The sequence below is a fragment of the Uloborus diversus genome, chromosome 5 (assembly GCF_026930045.1).
Source record: "Uloborus diversus isolate 005 chromosome 5, Udiv.v.3.1, whole genome shotgun sequence".
NCBI classification, from domain to species: Eukaryota; Metazoa; Arthropoda; class Arachnida; order Araneae; family Uloboridae; genus Uloborus; species Uloborus diversus.
The window spans coordinates 107,052,008-107,077,398 of record NC_072735.1 but is presented as its reverse complement, the minus strand read 5'-3'; the positions used below and the strand labels follow the sequence as shown (position 1 = coordinate 107,077,398).

At 30.3% G+C, this 25,391-nt stretch overlaps 1 protein-coding gene across 1 annotated transcript in view; it reads right to left on the bottom strand.

The window, feature by feature from the left end:
• Window positions 1-25,391, bottom strand: part of LOC129223067 (dedicator of cytokinesis protein 9-like) — a 241,712-nt gene that overhangs the window by 73,992 nt on the left and 142,329 nt on the right. Inside the window, 11 exon segments of the mRNA XM_054857632.1 lie at window positions 3,131-3,157; window positions 4,031-4,115; window positions 4,283-4,366; window positions 7,379-7,525; window positions 7,643-7,840; window positions 9,123-9,308; window positions 17,517-17,546; window positions 20,248-20,307; window positions 20,670-20,777; window positions 22,993-23,079; window positions 23,179-23,265. Coding sequence (XP_054713607.1) covers window positions 3,131-3,157; window positions 4,031-4,115; window positions 4,283-4,366; window positions 7,379-7,525; window positions 7,643-7,840; window positions 9,123-9,308; window positions 17,517-17,546; window positions 20,248-20,307; window positions 20,670-20,777; window positions 22,993-23,079; window positions 23,179-23,265 — 1,099 coding nt within the window.

Sequence of the window (25,391 nt, the reverse complement as noted above, 5' to 3'; positions counted from 1 at the left end):
TTAATTTTAAGAAAATCATAAAGATTTTTATCAATTGTTAAGGATTGTTTAATATTCATATTTGTACCTAATTTCTTTGTAATTAATTAAATAATTAAGAGTAAAATCTTGTAAATTAATTTCTTCATAATCATAGCTGTCTACGATAAATAAAAAAAATAATAATAAAGTTAAAATAACGCATTTTTAAACATGGAAAGTATTTTGCAGTATCTACAAATGAATCACAAGTCTGATGTACATTACAGAGCTTTAAAAATCAAAAGATCAATGTATAGCTAGTTTAAAGATTAAAAAAAAGCTACCAAATCATGCAATTTATTTACCTAATATATCAGTGACAACAATTATAGAAACAGGACAAGTAGGTTTAACGAAAATAATTATGTTTTCTGTTACAGACATTTTTTCTCCTGGTTTAATGCATTTAGGAATGCATTTTTTTTTTTACTCAAAGAAAAAAAATTAATTAAAAGCCTCAGTATGAAAATACTCCTTTAACATATTTTAATAATGAAGATTCATAAAAATTGATGTTTATTGATTCTTCCACCATTTATACATGAGACTTCTTTTATTATATTCGCGGGCAAAAAAAGTTCTTTGAAAGGTGAAAATTTGGCTTTTTTTTTTTCAATAAGAGTACTGAGCTACATGAATATTTTCTATTTTCATAATTTTATTTATTTTCTTTTCTTGCTCCAACTGTATCGTCTATCGGGGATGCGAAAAGTGTGCAGGTATAAGAAGAATTTTATGCCTACTCTAAGTGTTCTTGGACTTATGTATTTTTTTTCCTCTTGTCATTTAAATATTCTAGCATTAAAATTTACATACACTATGCATCGCTTCAATGCTACACATCTCAATAAATCTTAAGTAATCAAGCAAATTAGGTAGTAAATGAAATTTTGGTTGAAATATGCTTTTTGGACTATTTTGAAATGCAAAAGACTGAAAATTAATAATAATTGAATAAATAAAAAAAAGAGCTACTTGGATTTTTCTCCATGTAATTTTAGAAAAACTTCGTTCGTCTCCCTTGTACATTTATGTACCTAATAGGAAAGTTGCATTGATTTAAAAAAAGAAAAAAACAAAAGAAAAACTATTTAGCAAACTTGCATTACTTTAAAAAATATAAGTTTCTAAATTTTTTAAGCCTGTAATTTATCTATAAAGCTTTGCTAGTTACTTGGCATCCATTAGATTTTACTCTTTGCCATAATATATAAAATTCATGAAAACATTTGGGGGAAAATGATGAATTTTTTCAAAAAAAAAAAAAACACTTTTGAAAAAAAACTACATGGATTTTTTAAAAAACCACACAACCCTGCTCTACTTCTTAATTTCTTACAATACTTGAATATTAGGATTAGAAAATTCAGAGTTTTGCAAGGGTAGAAAAAATCAGAGACAGCTCTAAAGTAAACATATGGTGTGGTTTACAGCATGATCAAATTAGTGGGCTTTTATTCTTTTCTGAAGTAACTATCCACTCTGACACCTAGCTATGTTTGAAGTTTTAACATTTTTTCAAACTGAGAATTTGTAACTCAATGTAAATTTTCTGAGGAATGGGACACCACCAACGTTGGATACAGGAGGTATGAAAGGCTTTAGATGAAACTCTTTCTAGATAATCAATAACACTGTTTATCAATCTCTATTTCACGGCACTGATAAATTGACAAGTTGAATTTGATTGACATTGAGAATGTTGATCTTGTGATGTTCCATTGAAGGTGGTTAGAAATCTCGCTTAGGATAGATGCGTTACATGCCACTAATGATGCCACACTAAGTTATGCAATAAGGCACTAACAAAAAAAACAAAAACCTTTTGATACATAACTTAACGGAATATGATTCCTTTACATTCATAATTCATTTTTGAAAGTGTAGCCGTACTTTTGGGACATCCTGTATTTTCACTGTTAAAAATACTACCTATAAAAATACACTTATATACTTCTGATCAGAGCAATTGTGACCAGAGCTTAAAAATCCTTAAAATTACCAAGGTTAATAACACTTACATATGTAGGGTCAGTTGGAGGAAAGAGAAATATAATTTAATCAACTTTTGATTCTTCCCTTTATTTGGATGAATTGAGAAAAAAAAAATGTGTATTTTGTCCAAACTTTCTGAGAGTTACTGTGTATGAAAATTTGAATTAACGACTTAGTTAACAAAGAAAATTGTATTTCCATTTACAACAGAGTATAGGGTGAATGGAAATACCCCATCTATTTCCTCATGAGGTTGATGTAGGTTAATTAATTGCACCATAAACATTCAGTTTAAAGACTTAAGAAGTTCTACACCAACAGCACTCAATCTGGAGCCCTGTAGGTTGTATGGGACTCACTGAATTCTTCAAATGAAATCAAAACATTTTAAAAGAAAAATCATACAAAAAGCTAAATTATATGTTCAATTTACGTAAAATATGAACAATAGTGTAATTTACACTAAAATTTTATTCTTCTAAAAAGTAGGAAAGATGAAAAACTTTGTTTATATTTATATCCCCCCCCCCCGAGTACATTATTTGTGGGGTACGTGGAAAAACCTAAACCGCTTATAAAAAATAGTCAAGAAGGTGAAATTCATAAATACATTTCTTAGTAACCTTCCAGATAACAAGTAAAGCTACTTGATATGAGTTACTTTGTATTTGTAAACCTGCTTGAGCGGAAAATGCGAGATCAATCAACTTTGAAAATCAACTTTTTTCAATCTCATTTTCAAACAATGATGACTCATATAAAATTGTTTGGAAATACAAGGAAATCTTAGAATCTCTTCTATATGTTAGCTAGTCCTTACTCACTAACAGTTTAGATTGACAAATTACTACATGTGCAGTAATCGAGTTTGTTTCCAGTTACTAAACGTTTCCTTTCACCTTTAATTGACCCTACTTTGCTTTCTTAGAGATTAAAAGGGGGAAAGTTCCTTACAACTAGCAGATCTACTTATCTCCCAAAGGCCATTGATTGAGCACAACTGCTTCAATTACTGTTTAAATTTCAAATATTAATGGTGAGGCTAAACTTATAAAGAATGGATAGCCTGAAACTTTCAGATCGCAAATTGCAAAAGAAAAAAAAATCTGGATACTTGAATTTTCTCTGGAACTCAATCATGCTCCTAGTACTGCACGTAAACCAAAGTAAAAAGGAGCATTTCTTTAAACATATTTTTTAAAAAATAAGATGTAGAAACATATATATTTCAGAATTTTATTTTGTATCATAATTTTCAATAAGAAATTACCCCCTTTAAAAAATTAAACCTAAACAACAACACCCAATCATAAGATCACCAAACATAAAAGAGAACTGTAAAAATCTGTATAAGAATGCAATACATAGTAGATATATATAATTTTTTAAAAAAATGTTATAATCAGGAAAATAAATTTCTTCATTAGCAAAATGTACGTAACAACACAGCAATGGACTATTACGTAAATTTTAAGTGCAATACAACATACATAAATATCTCATCAATATTTTTTTAAGAAAAGAAAATAACTAAAAATGTTGCAGCTTTTTGTGAAATACGGCTGAACAGGATTTAAAATTTCAGGGGAAAATGTTAAGTCATGATAAAAAGAATACAAATTTGTTTGGTCAAAATATTTCCCTAAATTCTCATTGCTAGATTTAAGTCCTTAAAACTTTCATTAAACAACCAACATCATGAAAATGATTTTATATTGTAAAAATTTTACCCCAATTTCAAGTTCAGTAACAATTTTATTCTTGCCTGTTTAGTTGAACAGTTTTCTTTGAAGTTTTTCATATTTTCATTTTCAAATTAAATTATCAAAAATGAATGAAAAATTTAGAAAAGTCTCCCAGTTTATTTGATATTTAAGTGTAGCAACATTTACTTATTTCATTCGAAATTATTGATTACATGTTTTAATTTGAAAGCAAAGAAAGAAAAGCCAAACTCAGAAGTAGATCAAAATTTTACCTTTCATATTTTTTGTATGTCCAAATATTCCTATACCTCTCATAATAGGTAGATTAAGTGCTACATAATGTTCATGAAAGCATATTATTTCCAAGAACTCAAATTTATACTCATGAAGGACCTGAAACGGAAAACATTTTAAAAAAAAAAATAACAGACTAAATTTTGAAAAATAAATGTAAAGCTACAATAGCAGTACTACTTTACTACTTTTAACTAAAACTGCATGCATAGTTTCAATCCATTTCAAAGTTTTATTCATGATTTTTAAGTTGCAATAAAGCATACCTTAACATCATTTGGTGTAAATTTTTCCAAGTAACTTTTAATGAGTTTGAAAACAAATCCACGATCCATCAATGATAATGATTTCTGTAAATATGAGAAGAAAATCACAATAACTTCCACGACTGTTACAATTACAATGAAATTGTTACAATTACAATGTATAATTTAAGTCTGAAACTAGTCTTGCCTTTTCCCAAATCAATATTTGAAGACTTTTCTGTCTTAGTTCAAATTCCCTTGTACAGAAGTAAAGCAGCTTCATTTGCATTGATGGCAGAGATGGCTCCCTTATAGATATTGTATTAATTCTTCTGAATTTATGTATTTTTTGAAATTAATTACATCACTCACAATCTTCAATTTAGTTTAGAAATTTCTGCTGATTTTTTTATGCTAATGAAAATAGAGATTAGAAGAATGTTTTGTAAAATGAGTTTTTTTCTACATTTGTGCTCTTACCGAATGAGTGAAGCTCTGTAAAAATTCATATAATGGACACACAATTGAATGAAATGTTATTTTTTGAAACACTGATCTAAAAATGCTTTTAAGAAAAGAACTAAATTTTAACACATTTTATATTTCCTAATGATTTTGATTTAATTTGCTACAATGTTGATTTTATTTAAAAATACAATTTTTTTTTTACTCCAGTTTGAACTAAACAGTTCAAACTGCAGTATAAAAAAAAGATACAAGAAGTTATATATCGAAGACTACTTCAGTTCAGACATATTAGACATTTTGAAACGCTAAAAAGCTGTTACTTTTTTGGCACCATCCATGAGGAATGTTACAGATGTGGGTAAAATATCCCCCCCCCCCCCAATGATAACAATATTGCTCTTCTGTGTAGCAAGAAAATCTAACATCTACGCCTACATTTGTTCGCAAACTTACGTGGAAAATGCACATAGACGATTTTAAAGAATGTTGCAGATGTGGGTAACAATATCCCTTTTTCCCCCAATGATAACAACATTGCTCTTCTGTGTAGCAAGAAAACCTAACATCTATGCGTACATTTGTTCGCAAACTTACGTGGAAAATGCACATAGAAGATATTAAAGAAAAGACAGGAAAGCAATAGTGTGTACTTTTAAAAGCCTAGTGGGTGTTAATGGGGCTGTGCAATGTCCAATTCTTAACACTACAGCAAAACCTTTAGCAAACCCTTGTATAACCTATCTACCTTTACAAACCTAGTGCATTGTAATGCAAACCTAAGGCACTCCCTAAGTGGTGGGGTGATGCGGAGAAAAGTGTATTGTAATGCACCATTAATTACAGCTTCCAAAAATCAAATGAGAAAGGATTCAAAATCATGCTCTTTGGCTGGTCAGTGGTGCAGTGAAGACCACAACCATTGATGCTCTGTTACTCTATACCAGTGAAATGACCATTAAGTGTCAAGACTCAAGAAGTTTTGAGGGACTTATCTAGGCTCAATTTATATTTAGCTCGTGTTTCGCTCTTTGTTGTATTTTGCTTTTGTATAATTATTATTTTGTGTTGTTTTGTATTTCTTGGCTTTAGAATTGTGTTTGGTTGAGCCTGCCACATTTGAAATTAAAAAACTTTTCCTAAGCAAGAATCTTAAGAAATAAATGAATCCAACTCGATGAATTTTTCTCCATTCAGAAACTTTTCATTCTTTTGAAAAAAGATGCTTATCAAAAGTCCACATGACAAAAAAATCATAATTATGCTTTCATTTGTCATAATTCTATCAATTTCCCAAGCAAAAAAATTATATTTTTCTGCTAAAATACACTTGAAAAAATGATAAAATAAATAAAAAAAATTACATAAAAATAAATAAATAAAATTAAGTTTAATAAACTTTTAACTATTATTGAGCACCATTCTGTAATATATCCACAGTATTTTCTTATTATTATTTTACTCTTTCTCTTTTAAAAGTTAACTAAGCTAGTCATGTTTTTTTTTTAAGAGTTTAGATGGTTCAGCCATTTTGTATTAAGGAAATTATTTATTTCATTTTGTCATTGCTCCTTTCTAAATTAGTATTTGTATTTTACATCAAAATTTTACTTTAATTGTTCACAACCATTTATTTCCTTTCTTAGTTTTACTCTGAAATCTTTTTATGTCTTTTTTATTTACTTTTGGTTTCTAAAATCAGTAGCTGATTCCTTGCTTTTACTCAGGTTGTGTCTCTAAAGATCAATGAACAGCAAAGTTTTTCTTGCATTAAATTGCTGTGCTGGAACTTTCTTTTTGCTTTTTTGAGATTATAATAAAAAAAGTGCTCAGTTACAGAAGCAATAGCTTTGCTACTGGCAATTTCTTCTTAATTTTAAAGGCCTTCTTCATAACACTGTACACATAAGTTAAGACAAATGAAAGGTCCTGAATTATTGATGCTAATTTTTAAATAGTAGATTACATTAATAACTACAAAAATTTTAATTTCAAAACTACTATCTTTTGATTTCAAAAACCCTCTTATAAGCATTCTTTTAAATAGTTCAAAACCAACTCTTAATCATTTTTAGATAACTATATGAGGGTTAACAAGTTTTCAGCAGCATTTTGGATGTGTTCATAGTTTTTGCAACAATAGTAACTACATTTTTTACAGAGCTTCACTCATTCGGCAAGAGCACAAATGTAGAAAAGAACTCATTTTACAAAACATTCTTCTAATCTTTTTTTTCATTACCATGAAAAAAATTGGCAAAAATTTCTAAACTAAATTTGAAGATTGTGAGCGATGTAATTAATTTCGAAAAATACATAAATTCAGAAGAATTAATACAATATCTATAAGGGAGCCATCTCTGCCATCAATGCAAATGAAGCTGCTTAACTTCTGGACAAGGGAATTTGAACTAAGACAGAAAAGTCTTCAAATATTGATTTGGGAAAAGGCAAGACTAATTTCAGACTTAAATTATACATTGTAATTGTAACAATTTTTACAACATGCATAAAAGTTTTCAATCAGTATAACAGAATTCTTAGAATATGTGCAAAAAATAAAATAAATAAATAAATAACAAATAAAAAATCTAAGCTTAAAGTATGAAATTTAATTTTTGATTTGTTCCAATTAAAGATACTTCTACATACTTTAAGGAAGTGAGCAAGACTCAGGTTTGCTTGTCGAGTTTCAATAGGCAATTCTTTGTGTTTTTGAAGAATATGAGGTGCAAGTCCTTCAACCAGGCTTCGAACACACAACTGGTAATCTGCAGGAAATCTTTCTTGACGAAGCATCTTAAAAAATCAAACGAAGTGGATTATGTGTTACAATGCAAATAATAGAAAGAAATTTATTAACTGATAAGGTGACTAAAATATTATCTACAAAAGAAAAGTACATAAAAGAATTACCTTAATTCTTTCAGATGACAATAAGTGTTGAGCTGTGGATTTGCTGATGATTTGAAAGAAAAACCAGGAATGCCTTAAAAATTTATTAATAAGTAAAAAATCAGTGTTGGCTGGTTTAAGCATAACGTTCAAAGATTTGACAAGCTCTTCGTGAACATATCTCTTCTTTACCGTTAATTCTTGAGTTTGGAAAACATACTAAAATAAAGATAATACAAATATACAAACTATTTCACACACATATTGTTTATCGTAATTCTGCAATGAAGACAAGAGACAAAAATCTACTAATGAATGTTTACACTAAATGAAATAACAAAACATTTGAAAATAAATTTCTAAAAACCTATTGACAAAAAGATACAATTTCTAGGAGCAAGATGTTTGATAAAACATATTCTAAAAATAGAAATTAAAAAGCTAAAAATGAAAATCAAGCAGAAGTTTTAACTATACATTTGAAGTTCTATGCATAAAATAAATTACATTTTGAAAAACAAATGTAGAAAAAAAAAGTTTCACTAAACTAGTTAAAAACATGAATATAATACTTAACATGATTTGAAACACAGGAACAAAAAAAAATACAGTAAAAATAAGTGAAATACAGAGTGACCAGTAATTAACGCGCTGATGTTAAAAATTAATTTCCCAAAAACTACTGATTCAAAAAATTCTATTTAAATTCTAAATCAAAGTACAATACATGGGAATTTGTTTGAAAATGTTCAATGAGACTTTCATCTCTAGCTAAAATATGGCGTTAAATAATAGCGAAATTCTGCATCACTGGCTGAAGGATCGAAGTTTCAATGCTTTCAATGACAGTCTGAATCACAGTTTTCAGGTCGTCGATGCTCTTGGGGTTTCTAGCATAAACTTTGTCTTTGATACAACCCCACAAAAATGAACCGCGGGGGTTCAAGTCAGAAGAATAGGGTGCCTATTAAATTCCCATATTTTTAGATTTCGGATACCCTAAAGCCAAAATCCGCTCATTAAAGTACTCTTCAAGCAGATCAAGAACTTTATTGGATTGATGAGGTTGTGCGTCGTCTTGCATGAGCTACGTGCTTTTGAACTCCAGCTCACTCTCAATTGCTGGAATAAACTGATTTCCCAAAATTTTCACATATCGTTCAGAAGTGAGTCCGTTCGTTGTCTTAAGCTTAAACTCAGTGACAAACTTTCTTTAAGTCACAATTGGGATGTTGTTGTTCGAATAATACGTTTGAACCATAAAAATGGGTTTAGAAACGCTATATCTTGACGTTTTCACCGAAAAATAAGCAACAAAAGTCAACTCAATGAAGCTGCGCAAAAAAATCTGCCAACGCACTGAATCTAACCGCCAAGTTTGGACTTGATACGCCAAACAGTTTGAGAAATTGAGATTTCATTTCAAAGCTTTCATTACTGGTCACCCTGTATATTCAATGAATAAAATATCTGTAGTAGACCAAAATTACGTTTCCCTTACTTGAACATAAGAATGCAAAATATCACTCTTTCCCGCTTCATGAACACCATGCACAACATGAACCACAACTCTAACTGCATTCAATGCTACATCTTCATTTGTTGTAACTACTATCAGATGAAATAGCTCATTCAGAAGTGTAGGTAAGAAGTAGATAATCGTACTCATGTCAACAGCATGGAGAGTCTAATAATATAAATTAAAAAAGTATTTTTGTATGGGGAAAATACAAAAACGTACTAAGTATGAACACATACAGTCAAACTTGCTTATAACAAGCCCTGTTTTAACGAGAACTCGGATTTAGTGAGGAAATCAAAAATATTTGGTTGGTACAATGTTGAATGAATGAGAACACAACTTCCTTTTAACGACCAAACCCTGCTTAAAGTGAGCAATATTTTTTTAATTTGTGAAATGTCTGTTGATTTCCTCCTCAGAAAAAAGTATTACATTTTTGGAAAAATTCCATTAACCTTTTGAATTCAAACGAAAGTTAAAGATAAGACACAAATCCTGTGAAAACAAGTGATGACACCGCCTTTTTTTTCAATTCCTGGAGTAGAAGAGCATTTAAAAATTGTACATTTGCTGAAGCAAATGTTATTTTAAAATATACTTGCAAGGATTTTGTAACTCAAAGTCAAGCTAATGCAAATGTAAAAAAAATAAAAAGAAAAAAAAAGAAAGCTATCACGATAACAGCAAATGTGAGGAATTGGAAGTTTAATAGTCCGCAACACACTTGGCTTCTAAAGTGCAGAAAAATTTGAAACTATTTTGAAGCCCTGGATGCAAATGATGATGTTTTTCGGACCACATGTTCCTCGACAATAAGACAGTTCAAAGCAAATAACCAACTTCTTTGGTAGTGCACAGAAAAATAAACATAGTAAAGCCAATAGTATGTTTAAATGATGTTTTATGATTTTTTTTCACCAACCCGTTTTTTACGAGCACTCGGTTTCAGCGAGAAAATATAGCAGCCCTTTCTCTCTATACTGGACAGACCCACCCTCATTATTTTGACAGTTAAACATTTCTTTTTGAACCACCATTACTTGAATCAAAGAATATAGTTCAACTACTATCGTGCAAGTATTGCTTTAGTGTATCATCTTCTTAACTCCAACGTTGCACTGTCGTGTTAACTGCAAAAGTCGTATCTGCATCTGAGTTCAAAATGAGAAATTGCTGTTTAAAGTTTGAGCCTCCATGTATTTGATTCAGATGCAACTTTTTCAGAATTTTTGTCAAAATATTTCCCATTCCCGAATAACCATGAAACATTGTATTTAGAAAAAATGAGGCAAAGAATCACTTGGTGACAATAACTGAATTTTGATGAAAAGTGCAGATACGACTTTGTACTTAGCACGGCAGTGTAGATGTTGATTAAAAATTTTGTGCATCTGCATAAAAATATAACCTAATGGATTTCCAACAGTTTATTAATACATATCTATAGTGGTAAAAGAATTTTGAAAAATTTACATCATTTAATCAATTTTAACTGATACATAGCTATCCTTTTGCCATTATAAGTTTTTTCTAATACCAATCTAATAATTTTCTTGAGTTTTCTTTTTTCTTTTTTTTTGCATATCCTAAATACTCAAGAATTACAGTTAAAGACTGCTTAATTTTGATTCCTTTTTTTTTTCAATAGTTGTTGTTCTTGGTAATTCTAAAATTTTAAGGTTGCTACTATCTATATAATAAAAATTAAAACTATTCCTGCAATATTAGCAGAACTACTTCTACAAATCTATAAATTCAAAAGGATTCTTTTCCTGACAATCAGTACAGAAACTAAAAGGAAAAGCACGTAAAAAATTATAAGCCATTAAAATATACAAGGGCAACAAAGACAAAAATAAAAGTGCAGTGTGCAGTTTTTCATAAACGTTATGGTCAAACATTTAAAAAGAAAATAACTTTTCTTCCATTACTCTATAAATAATGCTTTGTTACTGCTGAAGACATTTGTGGAGTTTTCATGTTACCATATACACACAAATGCTCACCACTCTTTTTTCTAACTAAATTCAAAAGACTTCCCTATTACCTTCTGAGTACAAAATAATTTCTTTTATGATGAAATAGTAGAAGCTAAGTTTTATTTGAAAAAATGTATATAACATTTGATGAATAATAGGGGAGACCGGGGCAAGATGACTATGTTAACAATTTTTGTTGTTTATTAATTCATTTTTAAGGATAGTGAAATTAATTTCACATGAGCTGTTAGAGTAGTCCTTTGTGGTATTAAATATATTACCATTTAATTTTTCAAATAAAAATAGTGAAGGATATTTTTATTTTTTCAAGACCTTAGCAAATCGTCATCTTGCCCCAGTACTGGGGCAAGATGACTTTGACCTTGGGGCAAGATGACAACGTTGAAAAAGGTTGAACACATTTTATGCTTTGAATATGTTACCTAATTTTAGAAATGATAACTGTGTTTTTACAGCTTACAAAGTATCAAATTAAGCGTAATCCATTGGAGCGTAATGTTGAAGTGTTAAGTTGTGCAGCGAACAATAGATACAAGTAAAAATGCCATTTTCATAACTGGAACATGCCTCATGATACCACTCTTGACTTTTACAGCACTGAGTCCGTTCTTCTGTTTGAGGGTCACAATATTCCTCTTTACAAGCAGGGCATCTTATAACACCATTTTTTGTAGTTGATGCAACTGAATTGCTTAACATGAATTGGACCTAATAAACTTGGACCTAAAAGAACTTAGTTTCAGTTTTTTACTCCCTTTTTAGCGTTTCGAGCTTATTTTCCCTGTTTTTTTAAATAATCTCTTTTGTCCTTCCGCTTTGCTCCTTGTTCTGACATTTCTTTGATGGGTGTGTTTGTAAGAATGTTTGAGCTCAGTTTTCTGCTTTTTTCCCCTCCCACATTGTGTTGCTTTAGGCAATGCATTGAAATCAGAAACACTAACAGGCTTCTTTGGTGCATCGGAATCGGCATTTGCCATAACTTCTGCTTCGTCTGGAGGGTTTTTATTTTGCATTTCCACTCCCAAGGTCTGAGGATTAGCGCTATTATTCTTAGTTTAATGGCCAACAACATCATAGTCTGCTAAAAACAAGAGAATAATGAGTCTTGATCCCTCATTCTTTAAACCCTTTATCGTCATTTCCAATTGTAGCTGGCTTAAAGTAAGCGGTGCTCAAAAGCCCACCAATTTTTTTGTCTGTGATAGTTTGTCCTAGATGAATGACCATAAAGTTGTCACATGCTTGGCTATTGTAGGTTTTTAATGGACAGAGAAATGAGGCATCAGGAGCTAGAGACAATGCGATGTGTGGGTGGCAACCCAACTGCATGATAATGTTTTTTTTTTCACTGCAATATAAGATAGCCTGCAAAGTTATGCGAGACTTATGATTGTCAATAATCAACAGAGCAGGAGATTCTTTGCTTGGTTTAATTCAGTCAACTAGTCATTTGGTCAGCTAGTTTATAAATAGCCTCTGGTCACCGGCTTTCGAACGACACCTCCCTCTTGATTCAATGCGTCCTTTAACCTCAGAGGAGATAGAAGCGCAAGGTCGCGTGAACAAACACACAGACAAATAAGTGTTTACAGAATTCAATAAAATGGACAACATATGGTTAATTTAATAATTTCCGAAGCACGGGGCAAGATGACGAGCTCGTCATCTTGCCCCGCGTTTCGGTCCATCATCTTACCCCGGACTGCCTGTTTGAACGGATTCTTCTCCATTGCCATAAAAGAAGGCAATTAATTGACATTTATTCATGGTAATAGGTAGTATTTAAACTAAGTTACTCATAAATACTAAGGAGGCACGATATAACTTATCTGTATCTGTAGCAGAGCTTATTTACAAATGCATAAAAGTTAGATCGTGGTAACGGGGAACAATCAGAGCTTCAGAACTAACACAAATAAGACGATTTCAGCGTCTCTATACTATTGCTGAACAAACAGCAGATAGGAGACCTAATAGTATCCAGTAGATGCAGTTAACTGGGGAAAAACGGAAAAAATAAGGAATTCGTCATCTTGCCTGGCTCATCATCTTGCCCCGGTCTCCCCTACTACAAAATAATAATAATTGTAATGCAACCAAAGTAATTAAAAATATTAAAACAAACATACCTAAGTTCCCAATTTCACAGTAACACACAAATTATTACTGTTTAAGATAAGAATTATAAATCAAAACTGAATATCTTAGTTAGTAAAAGCTTTAGAAAAGGACATCGCAAATATAATAAAATAAACATATGCAACGATCACACTACACTGTTGAAAATTTAAATTTTAAACGTCATACTACATGAAACAAAAACTAAAAAAAGAGAAGGTATTTATAACTGAGTTATATAATAGAAAATACTGATATTTTAAGGAAAAATAAATGCAGCATGCAAATTTGTTAATGGGAAAGTATTAAAATGGCAGTACAAAAATGATGCTGTTAGACATTTCAAGATTGATGACAACAAAGTAAAGCACATTAAATGGTATTTTTATGAAACTAGACATTTCTGAAAATTTAAAAATTTGTTGTTATTAACAATGCATTGAGGCAAAACCTTTATTCCTTTTCCTACATTTCTTGCTTAATTTTTCCTGAAATTATTTCTAAAATAACTGTTTGAGATAACATCTAAGTACATTTATGTTTGAATAAAAGAAAGAGGAGTATATATATATATATATATATATATATATATATATGTATATATATATATATATATATATATATATATATATATATATATATATATATATATATATATATATATATATATATATATAATGCTTCAAATAAAGAAGCAAAATGCAAACACTGTGTGTGTGTGTAGCAGGAGGGAGGATACTTAAGAAAAAATATTTAGAATGAATAATATCAAAAAAGTTGGGTTAAAATAAAAAGAAAAAAGACTTGTTCGGTTTTTCTTTTCTTCTAAATAACTCAATGTTTTCCTTCCAGTTTTGTAGCACACACAAAATTTTCCACGATACACCACTATAATTAAAAGCACTTGAATGACTAAGTTTACTTTGTAATATTAGCAGCCACATTTGAAATATTTTTCAGATATTGTTTTTCCTAGGGCCTAATTCTGCTTTTTTCCCTTCTGCCTGTGGATTCCTAACTTTCACATATTTTCAGATGTCTAATCATGTTCAGAAATTAAAAAGAATATTTATAATGCAAAAATTTGTTTTTTCCTTTCTTGTTTCACAGAACGTAAATATATTTTCTTTAAACAATGTTTAGTTCATTTATAGATAAGAAGACTTTTTATGTATGCTGAAAAAGAAAATTCCCGGGAATAGTAGTTGTGAGTCATCCATAAGCACATTACTTTTTGCATTGAAAAAGGCGTTCCCTGTAAAGCAAAACACGTGTCTGCTGTAATCTGCAATTTGTGCGTTTTTGACATTGTTTTTTCTTACTTTATAGTTAAATGTGAGTCATATATTTAGTTAACGAAAGTTTAATAAATAAGTAAATATTCAAATTATTTCCAAAATAAATGAGAAACATACAAAATATAGAAAAAGTATACAAACAACGCTATTTTGAATTTAGAACTACTTCAGTTTGAAATAATATGGACAAAAAAAAAAAAAAAAAAATTTGAATTTTGACCTCTTGAATTCAAATTATGTTTTTCACAATCACGAGTGTGTGTGTGTATGTAGGCGTGTGTGTGGGGGTATGTGTGTTTGTTTGTAGTGGGTATGTGTATGTAGGCATGTGTGTTTGTGTCTGTATGCAGGTATGAGTATGTGGGTGGTAGTTGTGTGTATGAGTGTTTGTGTGTGGGGTGTGTGTATCTGTGTATAGGCATATGTGTTTGTGGCTGTGTGCAGGCATGAGTGTGTGGGTAGTTGTGTGTAGGAGTGTGGATGTGTAGGCGTCTGTATGTATGAGTGTGTATGTGTTTGAGTGTGTGTATGTGTTTGTGTGTGTGTATGTGTGTGCGTGCATGTATGTATGCGTGTAAGTGTAGGATATTGACGCAACCTGGAGACGGTTTTCACTAGAGGAGCAGCATCATGAGGCCGCCGGTCGACGATGATGCTGCAGAGGGTGCTGATAGGAAAATAAAATCATAGCACGCCGAAAACAGTCAAATAAAAGCAATAAGCAATCGTGATTGCTCAAAAAAAAAAAAAAAAAAATTACATTAATTTGAGTTTTTGGCATCTTGAATTTAAATTGTTTTTTCGCAATCACGAGCGTGTGTGTATGTGTGTGCATGTTGTGTATGCAGTGCTGTGTGTGTGTAGGCATATGTGTTTGTGTCTGTGTGTAGGAGTGTGTGTTTGTGTCTGTGCGCAGGCATGAGTGTGTGTATGTGTGTGTGTGGGCGTGTGTGTGTATGCGTGTAGGATATGGATGCAACCTGGAGACGGTTTTCGCAAGAGGAGCAGCATCATGAGGCCGGTCGACGCGACAGTGGTGCTGGCGGGAAAATAAAATGTTAGGAATTCAAAACAGTCAAATGTGAACAATAAGCAATCTTGATTGTTCAAAAAAAAAAAAAAAAAAGATGGAAGAAGGTGAAATCTGATTGAAATTAAATTTTATTTGCAAAGAAACTTTGAACTAAGAAGCAAATGGTTTGAAACTTTGGTTTCAAATGAATAAATAGCTGGACTTGCATTGCTCTCAACCAGTGCTTCTCAAACTTTTTTACTTTGCGGTACACTTAAAAAATTTCTAGCTCATTCTCAGGCACACTGAACTTAATTTCGAAATGGTAATATAGAAATGTTTTTAACATTCACTAGTAAAAAGACCGGGGGGGGGGCGGGCAGGCTTTTTTCATATGAATAAAACAATTATAACTATTGTAGTGTATTTGAATTATTTACTTAGAAAGAAGAAATCTTTCGAATGTATTGCGGTTGATAATGAACAACAAAACTACCTATATCAGACTTCACAGAAAATTATGCTTCATATGTTTCAAAGTATTTCTGCCAAACATCTCCCCTTTGTGAAAGATTTTAAAAAATTCTGCATAGTTAATTGATTTCTTGGAAACTAGAAACCGTTTTCAAAAACTGAAAGCAATACATTAACAAGAAGTTTTAAAGAGGTGGGGCAGCAAATCCTGCCTCTCACACATTTGAGTATGTCTGGTTGCATGCGATCGACAGGGTGAATTGTGAAGTTACAGAACATTACAAAGGTTGTAACTTTAAAATAAAATACATCAAGGCTCTTTCTTTTTATATAACTGCAAAAATTCCGCGGCACACCCGGTTTCTTGTTGAGGCGCACCAGTGCGCCACGGCACACCAGTTGCGAAGCCCTGCTCTAAGCCATGCATTCAGCTCAGAATAGTACATATGAATACAATACATTATTTACAGTTAGATGTTCATGATTTCTGTCCCATTTTGATCATGGGAGCATTATGAGCATATGTAGAGTTTATTGGAAGTCAAGTCTTCAAACTGAAAGGTGTGCTATCAAAAAATAAATAGAAAAAATGCTAAAATCTGGATTTGAGTGATGGGAAAATCCAATGATATTAGCAAGAGTGGATCAAAAGTAGTAAATTTCAACATCAGAACGGCACCATATTTAGCAGGGTTATGTTTAGGAGGTGTGTTTGCAGCACTTTTTAGAATATTATGTATTACATTATTATGTAGATAACATTTTGTGATCAACTTTCGCTATTTCTCCCAGAAATTATTTCAATAAAATGGTACTTAACCACCCATAAACTAAGAATTGTTTTCAAGAGCATCACACATTTCCTTAGCTAACAGTTTGAACACTTGATTAGAATTATCTTGGTATGTTGCAAATTTAGCCACAGGGTTGCAAACACTTTGTCGAAAATTCCACATGAACAGACACTTTTATCACTCTATGTATCATTACAAAATAATTGCATTAAAGCAAGATGCAGGCAAATTACTTATTGAATTGGCTTGCCATTTTCTTGAATTTTCAGTAATCACAGTCTGGAATAAGTCATTCAATAGTTCTAAATGTTAGTAATTTTTTTCTTTTTTTTGCACACTGACATAAGATTTAAGCTTTCCCCCAAAATATAATAACTTCTTGTCATGATTAATACATTGTAATACAACGATACAGTGATTTCATGGCAGATTACTTTATTTCTTTACTTAAAGATTTCTTTTTCTCTGTTCTGTCAAAACACTAAAGCATCTACATCTCATGCATGTCATGCTTAGAATGAGGTCAGTACAACAAAAACTTGTTACACATAAATAAATGCAAAACAAGCAATTTATTAAAATAACTATTGCATAGTTTGCTTTGATTTTTTTTTTTTAAATTTGAAGCATAAAAAGCTAAGCCAGCCTAATTTATAGAACATGCTAGTAATAGAAACCTTCAGTGTCTTGGCCATTCCATGTTGCACCTACAACCAATAAAATTAAAGCTATAATTAAGACAATACAAGGCAGCCTGATCTGAGAATACATATAACACAAAAAATAAACCTATATTAAAATAAAGTTTTTGAAAAAATAATGCACCACACAGTTTGTAATTAAACAAACAGCATACACATACAGAGAAACATACACAAATATAAACATATAAGGCATTCGATTGCAAGAAAAAACAATCAACATTTAAGATATTTAACATTACCAAGAATGTTAAATATCTTTGAGCAGTTCTTAGATGCTAGGAAGAAAAAGCCTAAAAATATATATAAGAAAAATCTACACACCAAAATCTAAGACATTATCCGAGAGATGGCATCCAAACTCTGAAGACTCAAAACAGAACCATTTAGCAAAAGCTTTATAAAGTACAATCTCATTTACCCAGACTAACTGGGACCAAAGGTAATCCGAAGAATCAAAACCTCGGATAAGCTAAGTAATGTGGGTAATATGCGAAACAAATACTTAAATAAGCAAGTCTACCATTTATTATAACGGAACAATCACATTTCAGAATTTCAAAAAATGTAAAAATATTTTTTTCTACATCCCAACGAACCAAAAAAAAAAAATGTAAGTCTTAATTTACACAACTGTACTGAACTATTTTGTAATTGTAAGAAATAAAATGCTCCCTAAAAAAAAAATGTAAGTCCTAATTTACACAACTTGTACTGAACTATTTTGTAATTGTAAGAAATAAAATGCTCCCTTAAAAAAAAAAAAAAAAAAAAAAAACCCTGTGGAAACGTTTAACTTTTGAAAACAGAAACATACTTCAACCAAAAAGTTATGATGTACCTTCACATTCAACTTCTAAGTCATGTTTTGTAATTTGTAAACCCTTATTTAAAAAAATCCATGATGCACCACTCATTGAACGTAAAATTTGCAGTGAAATCACAAGATAAGATCTGAACAGGTAACATAAAGTATGCAACATGACTTATTCTGAAAGTCCCTGTTATTCAGTATTACTCAACAAAAATTAATCTTGACTGAACTATTAGCTTGAGTTCATGTTTTCTTAAAATTTCTTTACAAGATAAATTTTATAAGAAATAATTATTTCTGACAAAATAAATAATTTCTTACAAAACAAAATGTGACTTAAAGTTTTTGTTCACATTGCTTCATAAATTCAATATATCATCGCCTCAGAGATAAACTAGAACAGAAATAACACTAAGATATCTTACTGTTGCTCTGAGGCGATGATTTTTATGTATATACACATACAGGGTGTTCTGTTTTAACCTGCAAGACCTTTATTTTCGCATCCGTTAGTCCTTGATGCATACTTAAAATTGCAAAAATGTTCAAAATCAGATGCAGAGTTAAGGTATTGAAAGTTTGAAGTAAAAATAGAAATAAGTCAAAAAATACAAAATTTAACTTTTTATACATGCTACAGGTCCCCTAACTCATATTTAGGGAAATAATCTCCATTAAAAAATAATTCCAATGCAAAAAGTTTGAAATTAGTATGACATATATTCACAGAGATATGATACGCAGCGTTTTGTGACTTGCACCACTTTTCATTCGCCATCAATGACACCTTTTGGGGAAAAAATATACTAGTTAACAAGTGTTTAAAATTATATGTGTGCATAGAGTGGTTTTTCAAATTGTTTGATGTTTTGTAGTGTTTTTGCTCATGTGGGCATAACATTTGCATTTACTTTTGAATAGCAATGAAATACAGTTGGCTCTGTGTTTAACGACTTTCAAGGGACCCAAAAAAATCGTCCTTAAGTAGAGACCGTCCTTAAATAGAATGCTTTTAACACTATAGTGGACCATCTGGGACCGTGAAAAAGCCGTCGTTAAACAGAGAAAGTCGCTAAGTAGAGTGTCGCTAAACAGAGAGCCAACTGTATATAAATACTTTGTTTTTCTTACTTTGACGACCTGTCATTCTTCTGAAAGGGTGATAAGTTCCAATCTCATTTTCTGTATGGTCCCTAAAAACTTTGAAATGGAATATCTCCTTGAGTTTTGGGTCGCACAAATGTCAAGTTTTTTGTGGTCAGTAATAGTTTTCAATGGAGATTATTTCTCTAAACATTAGTTAGGGGACCTAGGGCCCATATAAAAAGTTAAATTTTGTATTTTTTGATTCATTTTTATTTTTGCTTCAAACGTTCAATATCTTAACTCCGCATCTGATTTTGAACATTTTTTGCAATTGGAAGTAAATATCTAGGACTAACGGTTGGGAAAATAAAGGTCTTGTAGTTAAAATGGAACAACCTGTATATTTCATATGTTATTATTGTATGTGGAAATAAGTTTTCAATTGATACTAGGCTTAAACTGCTATATTATCTTTAAGAAAATTAAAAACAGTATAGTTCTGAAAAATACAACAACCAACAATAACAATTTTTATAATAAAATCTTCGGCAGAAAAATGCATACTGAATTGAACTTTGATTTTAAAATAACTAATGATCTGAGCAAAATAATCTGAATTTTAAGTTAAATTTTTTTTAAAAATAACATTTGCAAAAATTACTAGTTTAATTTAATTTATTTAGTTAAATTGCATTTGACTAAATTTCTTCATTAAGATCACAATCTGAAAGAACTGACATCAACAAAAGTTCATAAATTATGACCATAAAAAATAAATAAATAAATAAAATAACAAAAAACACTTACTTTGACATATTTAGAAAGTTCTCTACCTGTTTCACAACCAGTAGTTGAATTAGGCTCTTCCTGTTTTGAAAGATAAATTAGTTTATGGTGTCAGGCAGATATGTTTGATGTTTAATATGAAAAATCAACATTTGCAAAAAGCAAGCAAGCATTTTCAGCTGCTATCTAAAACTCAAAATCTTAATGAAGATTCTATTCAAAATGAATTTTCACATGTGGGACAATATATAAATACATTATTAATGCTATTGAAATACTATTATGAAAATTTAAACACATATGTATTAAATCAGCACACAAACACTTTTGATGAACAAAAATTAAATGAACAGTAAAGTAACAATGCATTAAGCATGCAGAAAAAAAGAAACAGAAAAAGGAAAGCTGAAATCGCATGCAGTTAGTTGAAGTTAAATACTCACAGGTGGGGTTATAGGAAGAGACAATGGCATACTTTGAGGTCGAGGGCGTTGACACAGAGATGGTAATACAGGACAGGAAGATAAATCCCACCACCCAAAACCCCACAACTAAAAGAAGATTGATGGTTATGCAGACAATTACATATACTTAAGTTTAAATGCGGATAATATGTTGCACTTTCGTATTTGTTTCGTTAAGCAGTAATTTAATTCATTTTAGAAGAAATACTTTTAAGAAAAATGTATATAATTCAAACAATAGACTCCAATCAAAACTAAAAATTAATAAAAATGAAATTTTATTTTTTAAAATTAAATAACATAATCCACAAAATTTTAATACCATATCAAAAGTAAATACTTTGAATGAAAAATACTTAATAGCACTTAGGTGTAAAAATTACATTTTCTTAGTTTAATCTTTAAAAAATTTTGTTTTCTTATGAACCATTTTTAATATTTTGAAATATTATCTAACTAGAACAATTTGGCAAGTTGTTCCCTTTTAATTTTGCTGTACCTCCCATTACATAGTGCTTGTTTGGAGACAAAGAAAAAGTGATATATTTAAAAATGTGATATAACACAGCTTCTTAAAATAACAATTCATCTAATGAAGTAGTTCTCAAACTTTTCACAATTGAGAACCAATTGGTACACTTCCAAGTCCTACCCAGACTACATGCAATAGAAATATTTTCACAACAATTATGTCAGGTAAAATGAGATTAATCCAGAGAAGTTTTGTTTAATAAACACAATTACAATTACAAAAATGATGTAGATTAATTTTCACTATCTCTTCTGCGATCATTTGAAAATTGCTCACTTATCACTAGTGGTCCGTGGATCACAGTTTGAGAATCACTGATCAAATGTTGCATATGGGATCTCAGCTGTCATACTTGCTTTTAAGTTAAAAGAACTCAGACTACCACATATGAAAACAGGTTCTGAAAATTAGGGATATTAATATAGGATAACAAATTTCCTCAACTTATTTCGCTAAAAATTTCACTCAGCAAACAAGTAAAAGATAAGCACCCCCCCCCTACAAAGAAGTTTCTTTATCAGGATTACTTTCTTAGTCAAAAAAAAATGAGAGAAAATTAACTTTCAAAAAATAAAACTGAATATTCAAAATTTATATATATATTTTTTGAAAACAAGAATCTAAAGTTGCAACATAAATAGCAGAAAATTCGGATAAAAAGAAACCATCTATGTTTTGTTCAAGAAGGAAAATAAGCTTTTGCTGAAAAGTACAATATTTTTCCTATTTCAGTTGTCTCCAATACAAACCTAAGTTTTTTCCACTTTGGCTTTTCCAGAGATTGGCGAAAAATGCAATATATTTGAATAAGTGATATATAAAAGGGTTCCTGTTAAAAGTATCTAAAAACTAAACTTGATCTCAGGATGACACCACCCTAGCTCAGCAAAAGGATTGACATACAAAAGGTTGTGCCATCCACAAGGATAACATGTTTTGGATTACGGGATTTTCATCTTCATAGTAAAGTCAAAGTCTTATACATTTACTTATGTTTTGTTAGTTTCTCATATTTCTTGTAGTTCCCATAAAAGATAATAACACTTTATTCTTAGGGGGAGATATATATATTTTTTCTTAATGTGATCAAAATGCTTCCCGTGAAAAGGAAAGAACTTCCCTTCATAGTTCCATTATTCTCTATAAATTTTAAAACTGATCCTTGGTATTGAAAATCTGTGTTAACTAGAGAATGGAAAAAAGCATGGAAAATGAAAATTTGGATAGGCCAATCTGTATAGAAATCCAAGTGAAAAGGGACCAACTGTGTCAAGTAAATACAGTATTTAGAAAAATATTAGTTGCAGTTACAGAATGAATCACACGAAATAAAAGAAAACAAATATCACACTTCTACTGATCAAAGACTTTACCTTTTAAACATATATTTTAATTGTTATATTACATTGAAGTGCATTTAAAGAAAAAGTATGAAAGCTAATCATAGAATAGTAAGCATTATTTTTTAAAAATACTTTTCAAAATCACTCAAACCAAGAAAATCTGAACTAAAGGATATCAATGAAACAACAATCCAAACAGCAATTTTTTTCATTCTTATTTTATTAACTGTCATTCCGAGCAAAATTAAGCAAGTTATTAGCAATGAAACAATGCATTTAACAATCAACACAATCAAAATGAACTTTCAGAAAGTTCCTATTTAGTAAATTAAATTGCATAGTTTTAGGCAAACATATTGAGTAAATACTATGGAGAACCAAACAGAAAAATTTTAAAAAGAGAGAACCAAGGCATGCTCTATCTTACTTTAATGACACTATCTGTTTCAATATCTGGAATTTTTGATTCACGTAAGCGCTGACATTGTGAAAAGAAATTATGTAGATGTTGATCCTACAGTAAAAGAAAAATATTATACAGTACTTAAACAGATAAAGTATATGATCATACTAAACACAAAAATAAAAAATACCATTCTGGAATAGATCTTACCTTAGAGTTAACAGTTGACACAAGAATGAAGCCCACTTTGAAAAGTTCTTTTGCACCATCTACCCATCGTATCTCAGGCCCACTAAACTGCAATAAATAGCTTATGTTCAACGAAGTAAAGCACATGTTTGTTCATTTAAATCATGCAAAAGTGAAATTTAAATGCATATTTTATACCCAAAGTAGCATTAAACAATTCACAAATTTTAGAACATTTTAATAAGTAGACATTTTAACACATTCTCTGAAACAAAAGAAAATCAAGATATTACCTTTCTTTTCTTTCACACTTTTGCATGAAAACAATACAGAAAAGGCTTTAATCGAGTACTTTCTATCAAGAATAGCAATTATTTTCTGAAAAGATACTAATCAGCATTCTTAGGCTAAAGCCTGAATGTACACTATGTGACCAAAAGTATTGGGACACATTCAAAAATTCACATTTTTACAAATTTCTCGAGAAATAAGAGCTACGTTATCTAACTTTCTTCACATAAAATGTATGCTCCAGCTTTCATTTTCCAATAAAAATTAAATCACCCATGCATATGAGGGATCGGCAACAAATTGAGAAAACAAAAAAAAAAGGTGTTTGATAATTTTTCAGTGTAAATAGCTGGAAATAAGCTATAAGTTTCAGTATGAACAATGTACAATTTATTTTTATATTATCGTGAAAGTATCACTTACACTCACGATAATATTAGCAATTAAAAAAAAAAAAAAAAAAACAACAATTTTACTCAAAGGTTTTTGGCTCTCATAACACGCAGAGTTTTCCATCAAACCTTACCAAACTTTCAAAATATTAGGCAGCAAACTAAAAAAATATTACACTAAAATTTGAGGTTGAAATATTCGAAATTTGAAGAAATATGAATGTTTCAAGCAATTGAGTTTTCATTGCACGTAAGCGAAAGTCGGCAATTTATAATCTTTATAATTTAAAACTGAAGAATATCTCTCAACTCATATTAAAACCCCAGTTCAATATCTTAAAAATTTAAAACAATATCAGTGATCTAATGAGCTGAATTTCAATAATTCTTGGATAGGCGACAAGTTGTAAGGGGTCGTTTGAAAATTTGCAATACTTGTTAATTGTTCAGTGTGATTCATATTAAAAACAGGTTTTTTGCGAACGATCCCTGAGGATTCGTCGCCTATCCAAGAATTATTGAATTTTGACTCATTAGATCACTGATATGTTTTTCAATTTTGAAAATATTGAGCTGGAATTGTTCTATGAAATGAGGGATATACTTGAGTTTTAAATTATGACGGTTATAAAAGTTCATATTTCACAAAATTTTCCACATTTAAATTTCAAATTTTAGCTTTATACTTCTCATGTTTTCTGAAAGTTTATTAAGGTTTGAGAGGAAATCGCATGTTATGAGCCGAAAACCTATGAGCAAAATTGGTATTAAAAAAAAAACATTATACCTTGGGGAAGATAAGTGATACTTTCACGAAAATATGTTAATAAATTCCACATAGTTTGTAAACTTATTTCTGAAATTTATAGCTTATTCCCTCCAAATTACGATAAATGATGAAAAAAAAACTTTTGTTGTTTTCTCATTTTCTGGCTGGTCCCCTAAACGTATGGGTGATTTACATTTTTTTTCGGGAAATGACAGCTGGATAAGGGCGGTTTCAAGGGGGGGGGAAGGTGTCAAAGGGTCAGCTGACCTCTCCGTGAGAAGAATTTCATTATGATTATTATTAAACTTCAATTCTTTAGATCTGGGGATCCATAGTTGAAACTAATAAAAGGAAAGCTTTTTTTTATTTTTCCAGAATTCAGATTCAATCAACAATTAAAGAACTTTCACATTTTGGCAATAGCTGTCAAGATGCTTTTAAACTGAAAGAGGATCGAACTTGTGAAAAAATGATTATAATATTGAAAATCCGGTGCATTTTAAAGAAAATAATAAAGATAAAAGATAAAATGTTATGAATATTTTTGATCAACAATCTCCACATAAAATTACCTTTTTACTCATAATTTTGATTACAAAAAATTGACCAATCTAAAATTTTTGATACAGCAGAGGTAAAATTGAAAAATGTTTTGCTGCACTTAACTTCAGTCAGTAACTAACATTTTTAAAATACAAATGTAAAATCAGGTTGTTGATAAATTCTGCATCAAAAAGCTATGGCTTTTGTTGCTATATTCAATACTTTGTAAGCTATTTAAG